Source organism: Canis lupus, chromosome 7 (genome assembly GCF_011100685.1).
Source record: "Canis lupus familiaris isolate Mischka breed German Shepherd chromosome 7, alternate assembly UU_Cfam_GSD_1.0, whole genome shotgun sequence".
Taxonomy (NCBI): Eukaryota; Metazoa; Chordata; class Mammalia; order Carnivora; family Canidae; genus Canis; species Canis lupus.
In genome coordinates this window covers 68,522,240-68,536,298 of record NC_049228.1, presented here as the reverse complement: position 1 = coordinate 68,536,298, position 14,059 = coordinate 68,522,240, and the positions used below count along the sequence as shown (strand labels likewise).

Below are 14,059 nucleotides of genomic sequence, written 5' to 3'. Positions count from 1 at the left end.
TAGGCTATTAGTAGTGAAGATTTGGGGGAGATGAAAGTTATCCATGGATTTTCAACTGCACAGGGTGGGAGGTTAGTACCTCTAACTCCCTCGTTGTTCAAGGTCCATACTATTCATTTCTTAAGGGAGAGACAGGGAAAAAGAAACATTCTAAAGACAATATCATCCTTTGGGAGTCACATATAATTTAGGGAAAGGAAAAAGAAAGAGGTTTCCACAAAATGACAGTAATAGATAAAAGATAAATTGTCAGAAAGAAAGGAAGAGAACTATATAAGAGAAATGATCTAGAAGTCAGAGGAGGAACATAACAAACAAGCTTTGCAAGTGCGGATGAATCAGCATTCTACCACAAGTTGGCCATGTCCCAGGCATTTTAGAAGTATCCAGTCAATGAATCATTACATTGTCTAACTGCCCTGTGTGGTAGGTAATTTTTCTCAATATATAGGTGACACTATTTTGGTTAGCTAAGACTTTCAAAGTCTGTTTAAATAAGAAATATAATGTGTCATTTTATTTATTCTTCCATTCAAATGAGAGAAAAGGAAGTAACAATGATCAACCTCTGGCTTTTCAAAGAAACTATCCAAATATTTATGCCTTTGAGAAAACAGAGATATCAATTTAAATATTATTTCAGGCCACTATTTTATTAAGTAAAGCAATCAATTGGAATAACACATCTCCTAGAGTTTAAAGTTTAGTTTAGTAAGACACAACAAGAAGTCTTTGTGGTTTTGAAAGGTCTCATCATTGAATTTAAACCTTTTAATAATGCTTTGGCGCAAAATATTATGTGATTTTCTTGCAGAGGTAATATTTTTATCTCACCTTTTATAACTTTTTTTTAAAACAGTGATTAGAAAGTCTTATATTTTAAGACTAAAAACTGGAGTTTCTTTGGTTAGCCCCGAGGGAAAAAGAGGATAGCTGGAAAACTTAACCCCTATGATATAAAAAGGAAAAGGTCAGAATAGGAAAATTAAGAAACAGCAAATGGAGGATGTCATGGTTTAGAGCTGTATTATTTTGCATCTAATGTAAGTAATGCACAAATGTCTGTCAGTGACAGCACTGTTTGGAGACTTATATCTGCCTAAAGTCAAAACTTATGCGGGCTCAATTATTTCTTGCCCTCTCACACCCAAGGACATTTTCAGTGGATATAGCCCAGAGAATGTAAGACAAACGGGGGCAGTGGGGTGGGGAGGAGAAAGTGTCAGAAATTTGACATGGAAGAAACAATAATGGGGAAAGAATTGAGATTCATAACCAAAGGGGATATGGGAAAATAGTAGAAACCATAGTTTTGGAGTACCTGGGTGGCTCAGATGGTTAAGCATCTACCTTCGGCTCAGGTCGTGATCTCAGGGTCCTGGGATCAAGCCCCACATCAGGCTCCCAATTCAGTGGGGAGTCTGCATCTCCCTCTGCCTCTCCTCCTGTTTGTACTCTTTCTGTCTCTTTCTCATATGTATATATTTTTTTAAATCTTAAAAAGAAACTATAGTTTTATCAACATGGCAGAAATACTATAACCTTAAAACCTACACATAACCTAAGAAATGCTGGATTCCATATGAAAATTAATGTATAGCCAAGTTTTCAAGAAAGAAAGGAAAATACAAAGATGACAAAAATGAAGCAGAGATGAAAACGAAAGTGTAAAGTAACATGAGGTGATGCTGTAGCAGCCTTGGACTTTGGCTTTGGAAACTAGAAGCAGGAATCTTAACTTTCTTCAGGAATAGATCCTGAGCCTGAATGAGGGGGAGATTTAAAGCTGGGATCTCCTTCGATAAAGTCAGGACTTTAAAAGGCTTCACACTCTGTAAGAGCATTCACTAGAAAAAAAAAGTCTTCAGTGCAGTTTGATCGCGAGAAGCTCCATTGCCTCTGTAAGGGCTTTGGTGAGAAAGATTAATGAGTGCACCGAGGAAACATCAAATTTCAGGCTTGTGTCTTATTTGGCTATGAATTCAAATTTCTAATCTATAAGTAGAATGGGCACCCCCATACCAAGGTAATAATTTAAATTTTCTTTCTTTTCTTTCTCTTTCTTTCTTTCTTTCTTTCTTTCTTTCTTTCTTTCTTTTTCTTTTTCTTTTTCTTTTCTTTCTCTTTCTTTCTTTCTTTCTTTCTTTCTTTCTTTCTTTTCTTTCTTCTTTCTTTCTGTCTTTCTTCTTTCTTTCTTTCTTTCTTTCTTTCTTTCTTTCTTTCTTTCTCTTTCTATTTATTTCTCTTTTTTCTTTCTTTCTTTCTTTCTTTCTTTCTTTCTTTCTTTCTTTCTTTCGAGAGAGAGAGATAGAGAAAGAGCATGTGCACACACAGGCACACACAAGTGGTGGGAAGGGCAGAGAATCTCAAGGAGACTCTGTGCTGAGCATGGAACCCTACGTGGGCTCAATCCCACGACCCTGAGATCATGACTTGGGCCAAAATCAAGAGCCCATGGCTTAACTGACTGAGCCACCTAGGCACCCCTGTTGCCATGTTTCTGATAGATGAGGGGTTTCTAGGGTAACTACATACAAAACCCTATTGAGTTAAATACTCATAACCAAGACCACAAGGGATTCACAAAAGGGGGGAAAATGTCCATTGAAAATAAATTCAAAGAAAAAAATGAAGAACAAATCCACATATTAAAAAATTTGCCGACACCACATAAAACAGAAGCCCAGACCTTGAAGCACTAAAGGGACATTGCAAAAGAATAAAAATGTATGCCAAAAAATGACTTATGAGTCAAACCCTAATGGATAGGTCATAGAAGAAATTAGACACCAGCTGAGGAGGTAGTTGTTGAAGTGAAAGTTAGGCCTGAGAAAAATTTATGGAATGCAGTGCAATGAATCAAATAGATTTTTAAAATATGGAAAAGAGAGTAGAAACCTAGATGACAGATTTCATATCACTAATAATAGTTTTATAAGAAAAACTAGAGTCTCTAAAAGAGAGTGATAGCAAAGAAAGAAACATATTTGACAAGAAAAATACTTTTTTTTTTTTTTTTTCAGAATTCATCAAAGGAGAGTCCTCAGATTTAAAAGTAAAAGTAAGGAAAGTGAGGAAAACCAAGGGTAAGAAAAAAAAAAAAGCTCTTAACAGGAACTAAATTAAAAAAAAGAATTCATTCATAAAGGAACATTAATTCACTGAATACAAGCTTCATAATAGCAAAAACATAGGAGATAAGACAATAGTGCTGAGAGAAAATTATCAAACAAAAATCACATACCTGGCTAAATCATCTTGTAAGATGAGAGCATAGAGACAAATATAGACTGAGATAATTTACGATTTAAACCTTTATTGAAAGAATGAATAATGGATAGACTTTATGAAGAAGGTATTTGAATTCAGATGAGGGAGATGAATGTTAGACATAGTAGTCAACAATTGAGATAGGTGAACATGTAAGTAAATCTAAATAAGTTATAACTGTGTACAATCACACATGTTGGAGGAGTCCATATATAATATTCTTCTTCATCTGAATTGAAATACAAGAAATATTCATCAGACCTAGGTAGATATAGATGAAAACACCAGTTTTCATTAACCAATATATCTGTATATTGGAATATATGCTTTTTATAATTTTTTTTTTTTTGGAATATATGCTTTAGGTGTAGAACTAGACTAGTTTGAAAATCTACTCTGAAATAAAGTTACTCCTCAAAATGGCAGCTGCTCCGAAATTTACAATCGGCCAAGAATGTGTGTACATTTTACAGGAAATCTGATGTCAAAGAGCAAGGAGTTTATCAGACCATATCTGACCCCTCCCAAATTCACTATGGGTTCTTACCACTTCTCTTGGAAGGTAAAACAATCAGTTTCATATAATTTATGTGGCTGTAATAAATAAAGCAGAAATTTTCTAGGATTACAACAGGAAGTCTTTATTTCTTGATCATATAAGAGGACTTTATCCCTAGTCTCATTAGTAGTTAGAGGAGATGTCCTTCTTTGGGAGATGCTATTCTCATGGCTGAAAAGGCATATACATTCCAACCATGTGTTGGCTCTTTCATTGGGAGGTTGCCCATGTCACATCTACTTGTATTCCATTGGCTGAAATTTTGCACATCAAGTCTGATCCGAACAAATAACATAACCTACCAAATTAATAAATGAGGGAGTTAGGCAAGAGAGAGCCCATAGTGTCCATTGTCCCTATGGAAGAAAGAAGCAAGAGAAAGGATCTGTCCCCAAGATAATAGTGACCAATTTTGTATTCATGTGGGTGTGTGGTTAGGTAGGTGTTTATAAAATAAGATGAGATTAATAATCCAGACAATATAATGTAATGTAGAAAAGTAATTTAAAATAAATAATATTTTTAGGAGAAAGAAGTACTAATTTTTGACACTGTTAAACTTTTATGCATTTACTATTTTTAAGTACAATAAAAATTCTTAGAAATTAAGTATAGGAAAATTTAAAAGGGTAATCAATTAAATTAGCGCAAACAAGTAGAATACTAGTAGTAGATAGAGGAAGTAAAAGAAAAGCAGGTTAATTGAAAAAATAACACAAAATGGAAGACATAAAATCAAATGTATTAGGAAGCATAATGAATGTAAATAAAGCAAACTCAGCAGTTAAAGTCCAGAGATAACTGGACTGGACAAAACCAAACCAAACCTGTATGTTATTTTTCTGAAATGCAAAAGCATGGAAAATTTGAACGTGAAAAAAAAAAGGGAGAATTGATGTCAGGCAAACACTTAACCTATGTAAAGATAGGAAGCTATGTTAATATCAAACAAAATAGACTTTAAGACACAACACCGGACGAAGGCTGAGCGGTCGCGGCCGCGACGTCGCCCTCGAGCAGCACTTGGCTTCTCCACGTGGAACCCGGGAGTGGGAGATTCAGAATCGAATCCCTTCTCCCTCCCCCCTCCTGTTTTCGGCTTTGAGAGGAACCTTACCATCAAAGACAATGGCCAGCGATGTTACCAACAAGACAGATCCTCGCTCCATGAACTCCCGTGTATTCATTGGGAATCTCAATACTCTTGTGGTCAAGAAATCTGATGTGGAGGCAATCTTCTCAAAATACGGCAAAATCGTGGGTTGCTCTGTTCATAAAGGCTTTGCCTTCGTTCAGTATGTTAATGAGAGAAATGCCCGGGCTGCTGTGGCAGGAGAGGATGGCAGAATGATTGCCGGCCAGGTTTTAGATATTAATCTGGCTGCAGAGCCAAAAGTGAACCGAGGAAAAGCAGGTGTGAAACGTTCTGCAGCGGAGATGTACGGCTCCTCTTTTGATCTGGACTATGACTTTCAACGAGATTATTATGACAGGATGTACAGTTACCCAGCACGTGGACCCCCTCCTCCTCCAATTGCTCGCGCTGTGGTTCCCTCGAAACGTCAGCGTGTATCAGGAAACACCTCACGAAGGGGCAAAAGTGGCTTCAATTCTAAGAGTGGACAGCGAGGATCTTCTTCCAAGTCTGGAAAGTTGAAAGGAGATGACCTTCAAACCATTAAGAAGGAGTTGACCCAGATAAAACAAAAAGTGGATTCTCTACTGGAAAGCCTGGAAAAAATTGAGAAAGAACAGAGCAAACAAGGAGTAGAGATGAAGAATGATAAGTCAGAAGAGGAGCAGAGCAGCAGCTCCCTGAAGAAAGATGAGACTAATGTGAAGATGGAGTCTGAGGGGGGTGCAGATGACTCTGCTGAGGAGGGGGACCTACTGGATGATGATGATAATGAAGATCGGGGGGATGACCAGCTGGAGTTGATCAAGGATGATGAAAAAGAGGCTGAGGAAGGAGAGGATGACAGAGACAGCGCCAATGGCGAGGATGACTCTTAAGCACATAGTGGGGTTTAGAAATCTTGTCCCATTATTTCTTTACCTAGGCGCTTGTCTAAGATCAAAATTTTCACCAGATCCTCTCCCCTAGTATCTTCTTCAGCACATGCTCACTGTTCTCCCCATCCTTATCCTTCCCATGTTCATTAATTCATATTGCCCTGCGCCTAGTCCCATTTTCACTTCCTTTGACGCTCCTAGTAGTTATGTTGTCTTACCCTGTAATTTTTGCTTTTAATTTTGATACCTCTTTATGACTTAACAATAAAAAGGATGTGTGGTTTTTACCAACTGTCTCCAAAATAATCTCTTGTTATGCAGGGAGTACAGTTTTTTCCATTCATACATGAGCTCAGTAGTTGCTTCCCTAACTGCAAAGGCAATCGCATTAGTTGAGTAGCACCTGAGAGCAGCTTTGAGTTAGAGGTATGTGTGTTATACCCCACATAAGAATGCTATATGGGGCTGTTCAACACAAATGTAACAATGTATTTTTGTGAATGAGAGTTGGCATGTCAAATGCATCCTCTAGAAAAATAATTAGTGTAATAGTCTTAAGATTTGTTTTCTAAAGTTGATACTGTGGGTTATTTTTGTGAACAGCCTGATGTTTGGGACCCTTTTTTCTCAAATAAACAAGTCCTTATTAAACCAGGAATTTGGAGAAAAAAAAAAAAAAGACACAACACCTACAGTGGACAGAGTATACTTAGTTATATATTATGAAATTGTAAACACTAAATATAATCACATAACATTTAAAGGAAAATTTGACAGAATGGCAAGGAGAAATTAACAAATCCATAATTATGAGAAATTTTAACGTCTATTTCTCATAAATTTTAGTTAAACTAGATGACATATCAGTAAAGATATAAACGATTTAAATGCAATTATTTTTACATCTGATGGCTGCAATAACAATTATCTAAACACCTACTTCCAACAACTAATATACAGTCTTTTCTCTCATACATGAAACATTCAGAAAATAGGTATCTTAGGACAAAAAGATTCTCACTATGTTTTGAAAATTGATGTTATAGAGACCATATATTCTCATCATAACATAATAATGATGGAAGCCAATTACAAAAAGATAAATTTTAAAATTCCTACCTGAGAAATTAAAAACATAAATCTAATTCATGGTTCAAAGAATAAAACATAATGGACATTTTAAACATTCAAAACTGAATAATTCATAAAATACAGCTTCTGTTAACTTCCTATTGCTGCCATAACAAATTGCCAAGAGCTTGGTGTCTTAAAACAGCATGGATTCTTATCTTACTATTTTGGAGGTCAAAAGTTTGAAATGAATCTTGGCTAAAATTAAGGTTCAGCAGGGCCGCAGTCCATCCTGGAGGCTCTAGGGGAGAATGTGTTCCCTTGTCTTTTCTGGTTTCTGGGAGCCACCTGCATTCCTTTTTTCATGGCCCCTTTCACCTTCAAAGAGTCTTGAGTCTCACTGCAGGATTCTGATTCTGACTTCTGACTTCTCTCTTTTTCTTATAGGGATTCTTATCATTACAGTGAGCCTACTTAGTTAATCCAGGATAACTTTCCAACTGAAAATCAGCTGATTAGAAAATTTAATTCCAGAGGCACCTGGGTGGCTCAGCGGTTAAGTGTTTGCCTTTGGCTCAGGTCGTAATCCTGGGGTCCTGGAATCGAGTCCCGCATCAGCCCCCCACAGGGAGCCTGCTTCTCCCTCTGCCTGTGTCTCTGCTTCTCTCTGTGTGTCTCTCATGAATAGGTAAGCAATTTTTTTAAAAGAAGAAAAGAAAAGAAAATTTAATTCCATCTGCAACCTAAATTGCCCCTTGCTATGTAACATGGCATATTCACAAGTCCCGGGATTAGCATGTGAACATCTTTGATGGGGTGAGGGAGGCACTATTCTGCCGAAGTATTATTTTGAGGGGAAAATAAAGACAAATACTATAGAGAAGAAAGATCAATTTTTTTTTTTTTAAGATTTAGTTATTTATTTTAGAGAGATAGCAAGCAGGGAGAGGGGTAGAGAGAGAGGGAGACAAGCAAACTCCCCCCGCGCTGGGTGAAAAGCCTGATGCAGGGCTCGATCCCAGGACCCTGAGACCATGACCAGCCAAAACCAGGAGTCAGATGCCCAACTGAGCCACCCAGGCACCCTGAAAGGCGAAATTATTGAGGTTCATACCCATTTTTAAGAAGCCAGGAAAAGAAAACCAGAATTAACCAAATAAAAGATGTAGAAAATATTTATGATAAGGAAAAACATTTAATGAAATGAAACACATAAATGTTAGAGGATTGCAAAAGCCAAAGCTGCCTCTTGAAATAAACAATAAAAATTAAAACAAAGACTTTTGCAAATTCAGTCTAGAAAAATGAACGATTCAACATAAAAGATAATGTGAAGAAGAATATATAGTTAAGATGGAGCAGAGATTTAAAATACAGCATAAAATGAAAATGTTAAGACAATAATTTGAAAATTAACACTTTCTATAAAAATGTAACTTATTAAAAGTGGTTCAAGAAGAAATTGTTTAAAACCATAAACCTATAATCATTAAAGAAGTGAGATCAGTATTGAGAAATCTACCGATGCAATGTTTTCAGCCCATAAGGACTTAAAAAGCAAATTCTACTATATCTTCAAGGAACAGACAGTTCAGAGAATTGAAAAAGAGGTAATATCCCCCAAATTTATTTTATTAGGCCAGTGAAATTTTGGCACACAAATCAGAATAGTCTGTTAAAAAAAAAAAGAGGAATGAAAAGAAAGAAAATTTAGAGTACAGATCAATTTCTTATATAGATACAAAAATCTTTACAAAACTAAGCAATGTAGAAAGTCATAGAATGTATTAAAAATGTTTGTGTCTCACAGAAAGGCAGACAGTATAAAATTAGAATCTTTGTTATAATCTATTAATAAGAAGAAAACTGTAGCACAAACTGCATGACTTAAAACAACAGAAATTTATTGTCTTGCTGTTCTGGAAGCTAGACGTCTAAAATCAAGATATTGGCATGACCATTCTTCTTCTGAAACCAATAGGGGAATCCTTTCTTGCCTTCTCCTAAGTTTCTGGCGGTTTGCCAGCAATCTTGGACATTCATTGTAGATGCATCCTTCCCAGCTTCCATCTCCATGTGGCCTTTCCTTGTGTGTCTTCATATCATTGTCCCTCTGTGAATGGTGATGCTGTGTTGTCTATTTGAAAGTTGCTAGGAAAGTAGATCTTAAAACTTCTCACAAGGGAAAAATTGTATTTATGTGAGGTAAGGGATGTTAACTGAACTTACTGTGATAATCACACTGCAGTATATACATTTATCAAATCATTGTATTGTATACCTTAAACTTCTACATGTTGATTATATCTCAATGCAAAGTGGGGTTGTAGGAGAACTCTCTCCAAGAATTTTAATTTAGTACATTATTCTTCAAAAATCTAATGTTAAATAGTACATCTCTCTCATTATTATTTTTTTATTTTAATTCCAGTTATTTAATATACAGTGTTATGTTAGTTTCAGGTATACAATATAATGTTTCCAAATTCCATACATCACTCAGTGCTCATCACAAGTGTACTCCTTAATCCCCTATTTCACCCATCCCTCCACCTACCTCACCTCTGGTAACTATCAGTTTGTTTTTTATAATTAAGAATCTACTTCCTGGGGTGCCAGGGTGGCTCAGTCGGTTAACCATCTGCCTTCGGCTCAGGTTGTGGTCCCAGGGTACTGGGATCGAGTCCTGCATCAGGATCTCTGCTCTGTGGGGAGCCTGCTTTTCCCTCTGCCTGCTCATTCTCACCCTGCTTGTGCTCTTTTTCTCTCTCAAATAAGTAAATAAAATCTTTTTTTTTTTTTTTTTTGTAAAGCCTTTCCTGGATTTTCTCTCTCTTTTTTCCCTTCTGCTTGTTTGTTTAGTTTCTTAAATTCTACATGTGAGTGAAATAATATGGTATTTGTCTCTCTCTGACTTATTCCACTTAGCATTACATTTTCTAGCTCCATCCATGTCATTGCAAGTGGCAAAATATCATTCTTTTTTATGCTTGAATTATATTCCATTGTATATATACACATCTTTTTTTTATCCATTCATCAGTTGATGGACACTTAGGTTGCTTCCATATCTTGGCTATTGTAAAGAACACTGCTATAAACATAGGAGTATATGTATACCTTTGAATTAGTATTTTTGTATTCTTTGGCTAAATGCCCAGTAGTGCAATTATGGATCATAGGGTAGTTCAATTTTTAACTTTTTGAGGAACCCCAATACTGTTTTACACAATAACTGCACCACTTTGTGTTCCCACCAACGGTGAAAGAGGGTTTCTTTTTTTCCACATTCTCCCCAACACCAATTGTTTGTGTTGTTGATTTTAGCCAATCTGACATGTGTGAGGTGATATCTCATTGTAGTTTTGATTTGTATTTCCTTGATGTTGATTGATGTTGACTGTGTTTTTATTTATCTGTTGGCCACCTACATGTCTTTTTTGGAAAAATGTCTATTCATGTCTTCTGCCCATTTTTAAATTGGATTATTTGTTTTTTGAGTATTGAGTTTTATAGGTTCTTTATATATTTTGGATCTTAAGCCTTCATCATATATGTCATTTGCAAATATCTTCTCCCATTCTGTAGGCTGCTATTCAGTTTTGTTGATTATTTCTTCCTTCGCTGTGCAGAAATGTTTTATTTTGATATAGTCCATGTCTCTCTAATTCTCAACACTTTGGGGGAAAGAAGTGATTTTTAAATTTTAGGTCTAGTGTACTGGTTTAAAAAGGAGACTTGTGCAGGAGTCTGCCTGGGTTCAATTTCTACCTTTGTTGCTTTCAAGACATGTGACCTTGGGCAAGTGGTGCTACCTCTTTGAGCCTTTTAAAAGAAACTCAAAACTTCTATGTTTATCAGAAGAGTGACAATGGTCACATGCAGGTGTGCTATACTTAGTAGAAAATGGATAGGTTGGTACAAAGTGGCCATATTATGGAACCAACTAAATGCTAACAAATACATAGTATAGATAGTTACATAAAAACAGCCTTGGTTCCATCTGAATGAGCATGAATTTTAGATTACTGGTATTCAGATTAGCAAGGATTTATTTTTAAAAATTTTTTAAAGATCTTTTATTTATTCATTCATGAAAGACATAGACAGGCAGAGACACAGGCAGAGGGAGAAGCAGGCTCCATGCAGGAAGCCCAATGTGGGACTTGGTCCCAGGACTCCAGGATCATGCCCTGTGCCAAAGGCAGATACTCAACCACTGAGCCATACAGGCATCCCTAGCTAAGATTTAATAAAGATCAAAACAGGGACTCAGATGTTTGTGTGCCAATGTTCACTGCAGCATTATTCACAATGTTCAACAATTAAAGTCAGATAGTCAAAGATGGAAACAACTCAAGTGTCCACCAACAGATGAATATAAATATATAGACATACAATTATATTCAGGCATAAAAAGAAATGAATTTCTGATAGATGCTACAACATGGAAGAAACTTGAAAACATTATGTTAACTGAAAAAAGCCAGACACAAACAAATAGTGTACCATTCTATTTATATGAAATATCTAAAATAGGCAAATTCATAAAGACAGGAAGTAGTTTAGAGGTTATCAGGAGCTGGGGAGAGGAAATAATGGAGAGCTATTGCTTAATAGTTACAATTCCTCGTTGGAGGGATGACAAAGTTTGGAAACAGCTAGTGGAGATGGTTGTACAACATTGTAAATGTAAGCTAATGACACTGAATTGTACACTTTAAATTATTAAAATGGCAAATTGTATGCTATATATATTTCTATAATAAGAAAATTAAAATTAAAAAGCTATAGCTGTAGTGATTCATACTCGCCTGGTTTTTCTCTTACCTCTTGGGGAATTAGAATTTAAGTATTAAAATCTAGAATATTAAGAACATATAACTTATATTTTACTAAAATATGTTATATTCCATATTTTTCCTCCTTCCTCCTATTATCTATAATTCTAGGACTTTTCTTCTTTTAAATTGAAGTATAGTTAATACACAATGTTACATTAATTTCAGGTGTACAACATAGTCTACAAGTCTATATATTAGGTTATGCTCACCACAAGTGCAGCTGCCATCTGTCAGCATACAACACTGTGACAATACCATTGTCACATTTTAGACTATATTTTCTATGTTTTATCTTTTATCCCCCTGATTTATTCATTCCATAACTGGAAGCCTGTATCTTTGACCCCCTCACCCTTCCCACCCCTCTGGCAACCATTAAGTTTCTTTATAGAATAAAAAGGTTGTACTATATACACATCTTTTTTTTGGTTTCCCAAAACATGATACAGCTCCTCAACAAAGGAAGTGCCATAGAGCATATCCATTTGAAGCTATGAGGCTTTTATTTATAATATATGACTTGAGGTCACTTTAAAACCGTGAAATAACAAGCCATGTTATTACACAATTCTGCCTCCATGATTTTAAAGAAGCTGCTCAATGAGATGATCACCTTGTGTACCTAATCTCATCAAGTACAAAAGAAGCCACTCATGTCTTTAATGCTATGTTTACAAAATCCATTTTAACATTTAGAGGTATGGAATTCCAGTGGAAACAGTTATCTTTATATTTCATTAAACAGCAATAGGAAAATCAACTCTTGTCCTTTCTCTAACAGAGAGAGGAATTATATTCTCTCTTTTAGAGGAATATAATTGCAGGTGAAATGAATTGTCTTTCTTCTGTTGAAATGAAACTACAATCTATGTGCTCAGTGGCATATGCAAATAACAGATTGATACTTGGTTACAGAGAATTTTCTGTTCCCGACAACATCTGTTATACTTGACAGATGCTCTAGTGCCAACTTCACACCAAGTAAAGTGAGACTACAAGAAAGTAGAAACCCCCAGTGTTTTAACTTCTTTTCTGAACAAAAACACCATTAACCCAGACACTAGGCTCTGAACTGTATAAACTATATATAATGTTTGCACCTTGTGGATGCAGAAGCATATGTGATTTCAATGATTAAAATATCACATTCCTCACTCCCTGCTTCCTGACAGACAGAGATCTGGTTTACTTAATCTTCCATTTGAGTTCATAACATTTCAAAATGTTTTCCTTTTTTTTCCTATGACTATAAACGAAATAGAATATCTGGAAAATGTGAAATGTTCCTTCCCAATCATAAGAGAAACATCTTAATACTAGTAAATGCATACACAAGGAACATGAATGGTAAAATGACTCAAAAGGACATACAAATAACAAACACATGCTAGAGATTACTGGATTTTGCTAGTATCGAAATGAATGCAAGTTAAAAGAAAAATGAGATAGAATACATAAGGCATATCGCTTAAAATATGATTCCAAAGTCCAGAGTACTGCTGCATCAATAGTAAAATGGTACATATATATTTTCATTTTGGAAAATATTTTGGCATATCAAAGGTTTTTAAAAATATCTTTAAACTCACTTGAGGAAACTGCTGGTTAACTTTGTGCTGAAAAATAAATACCAGTTAAACACTAATGTGTATAATCCTCCACAAAATTTGACCATAGAGAAACTGGAGAAACAAAAAATATTTCTGGGAAATATAGACCCCAGAAACAAAAAGCTGAGCAGCCAATTCAAAGCACTGAATGTGTTTTGAGTTGTTTATATCTGGAAAATGAGTGCAAATAAGCATATGAAAAGATATTTCACATTATATGTTATCAGGGAAACACAAATTTAAACAATGAGATACCACTAAACAACTATTGGAATGGCCAAATCCAGAATATTAACACCATATGCTGGTGTGAATGTGGAGCAATAGGAACTCTCATTCATTGCTGGTGGGGATGCAAAATGGGACAACCACTTTAGTTTGGCAATTCTTACAAAGCTAAACATGCTCTTACAATATGATTTGGCAGTCACATTCCTTGGTATTGACCCAAAGGAGCTGAATACTTGTGTCCACACAAACACCTGCACATGGGTGTTTATGGCAGCTTTATTCAAACTGCCAAAACTTGGATGCAACCAAGATGTCCTTCAGCAGGTGAATGGATAAAAAAATTGTGGTGCATATGTTCATTAATAAAAAGTAATGAATTAACAAGGCATGAAAAGACATAGGGAAACTAAAATGCATATTACTAAGTGAAAGAAACCAATCTGAAAAGATTACTTAGTATA

At 35.6% G+C, this 14,059-nt stretch overlaps 1 protein-coding gene across 1 annotated transcript; it reads left to right on the top strand.

Moving 5' to 3' along the window:
• Positions 1-4,809: 4,809 nt before the first annotated feature.
• On the top strand, positions 4,810-6,521 carry LOC480188 (heterogeneous nuclear ribonucleoprotein C-like). Its single transcript, XM_038541792.1, has one exon. It carries the CDS (start codon positions 4,958-4,960, stop codon positions 5,840-5,842), a length of 885 nt encoding a protein of 294 aa, XP_038397720.1. The 5' UTR covers positions 4,810-4,957; the 3' UTR covers positions 5,843-6,521.
• The last annotated feature ends 7,538 nt before the right edge of the window (positions 6,522-14,059 follow it).

Excerpts from the sequence above, each read along its gene's own strand:
- LOC480188 (XM_038541792.1), top strand. The coding sequence starts at position 4,958 with ATGGCCAGCGATGTTACCAACAAGACAGATCCTCGCTCCATGAACTCC.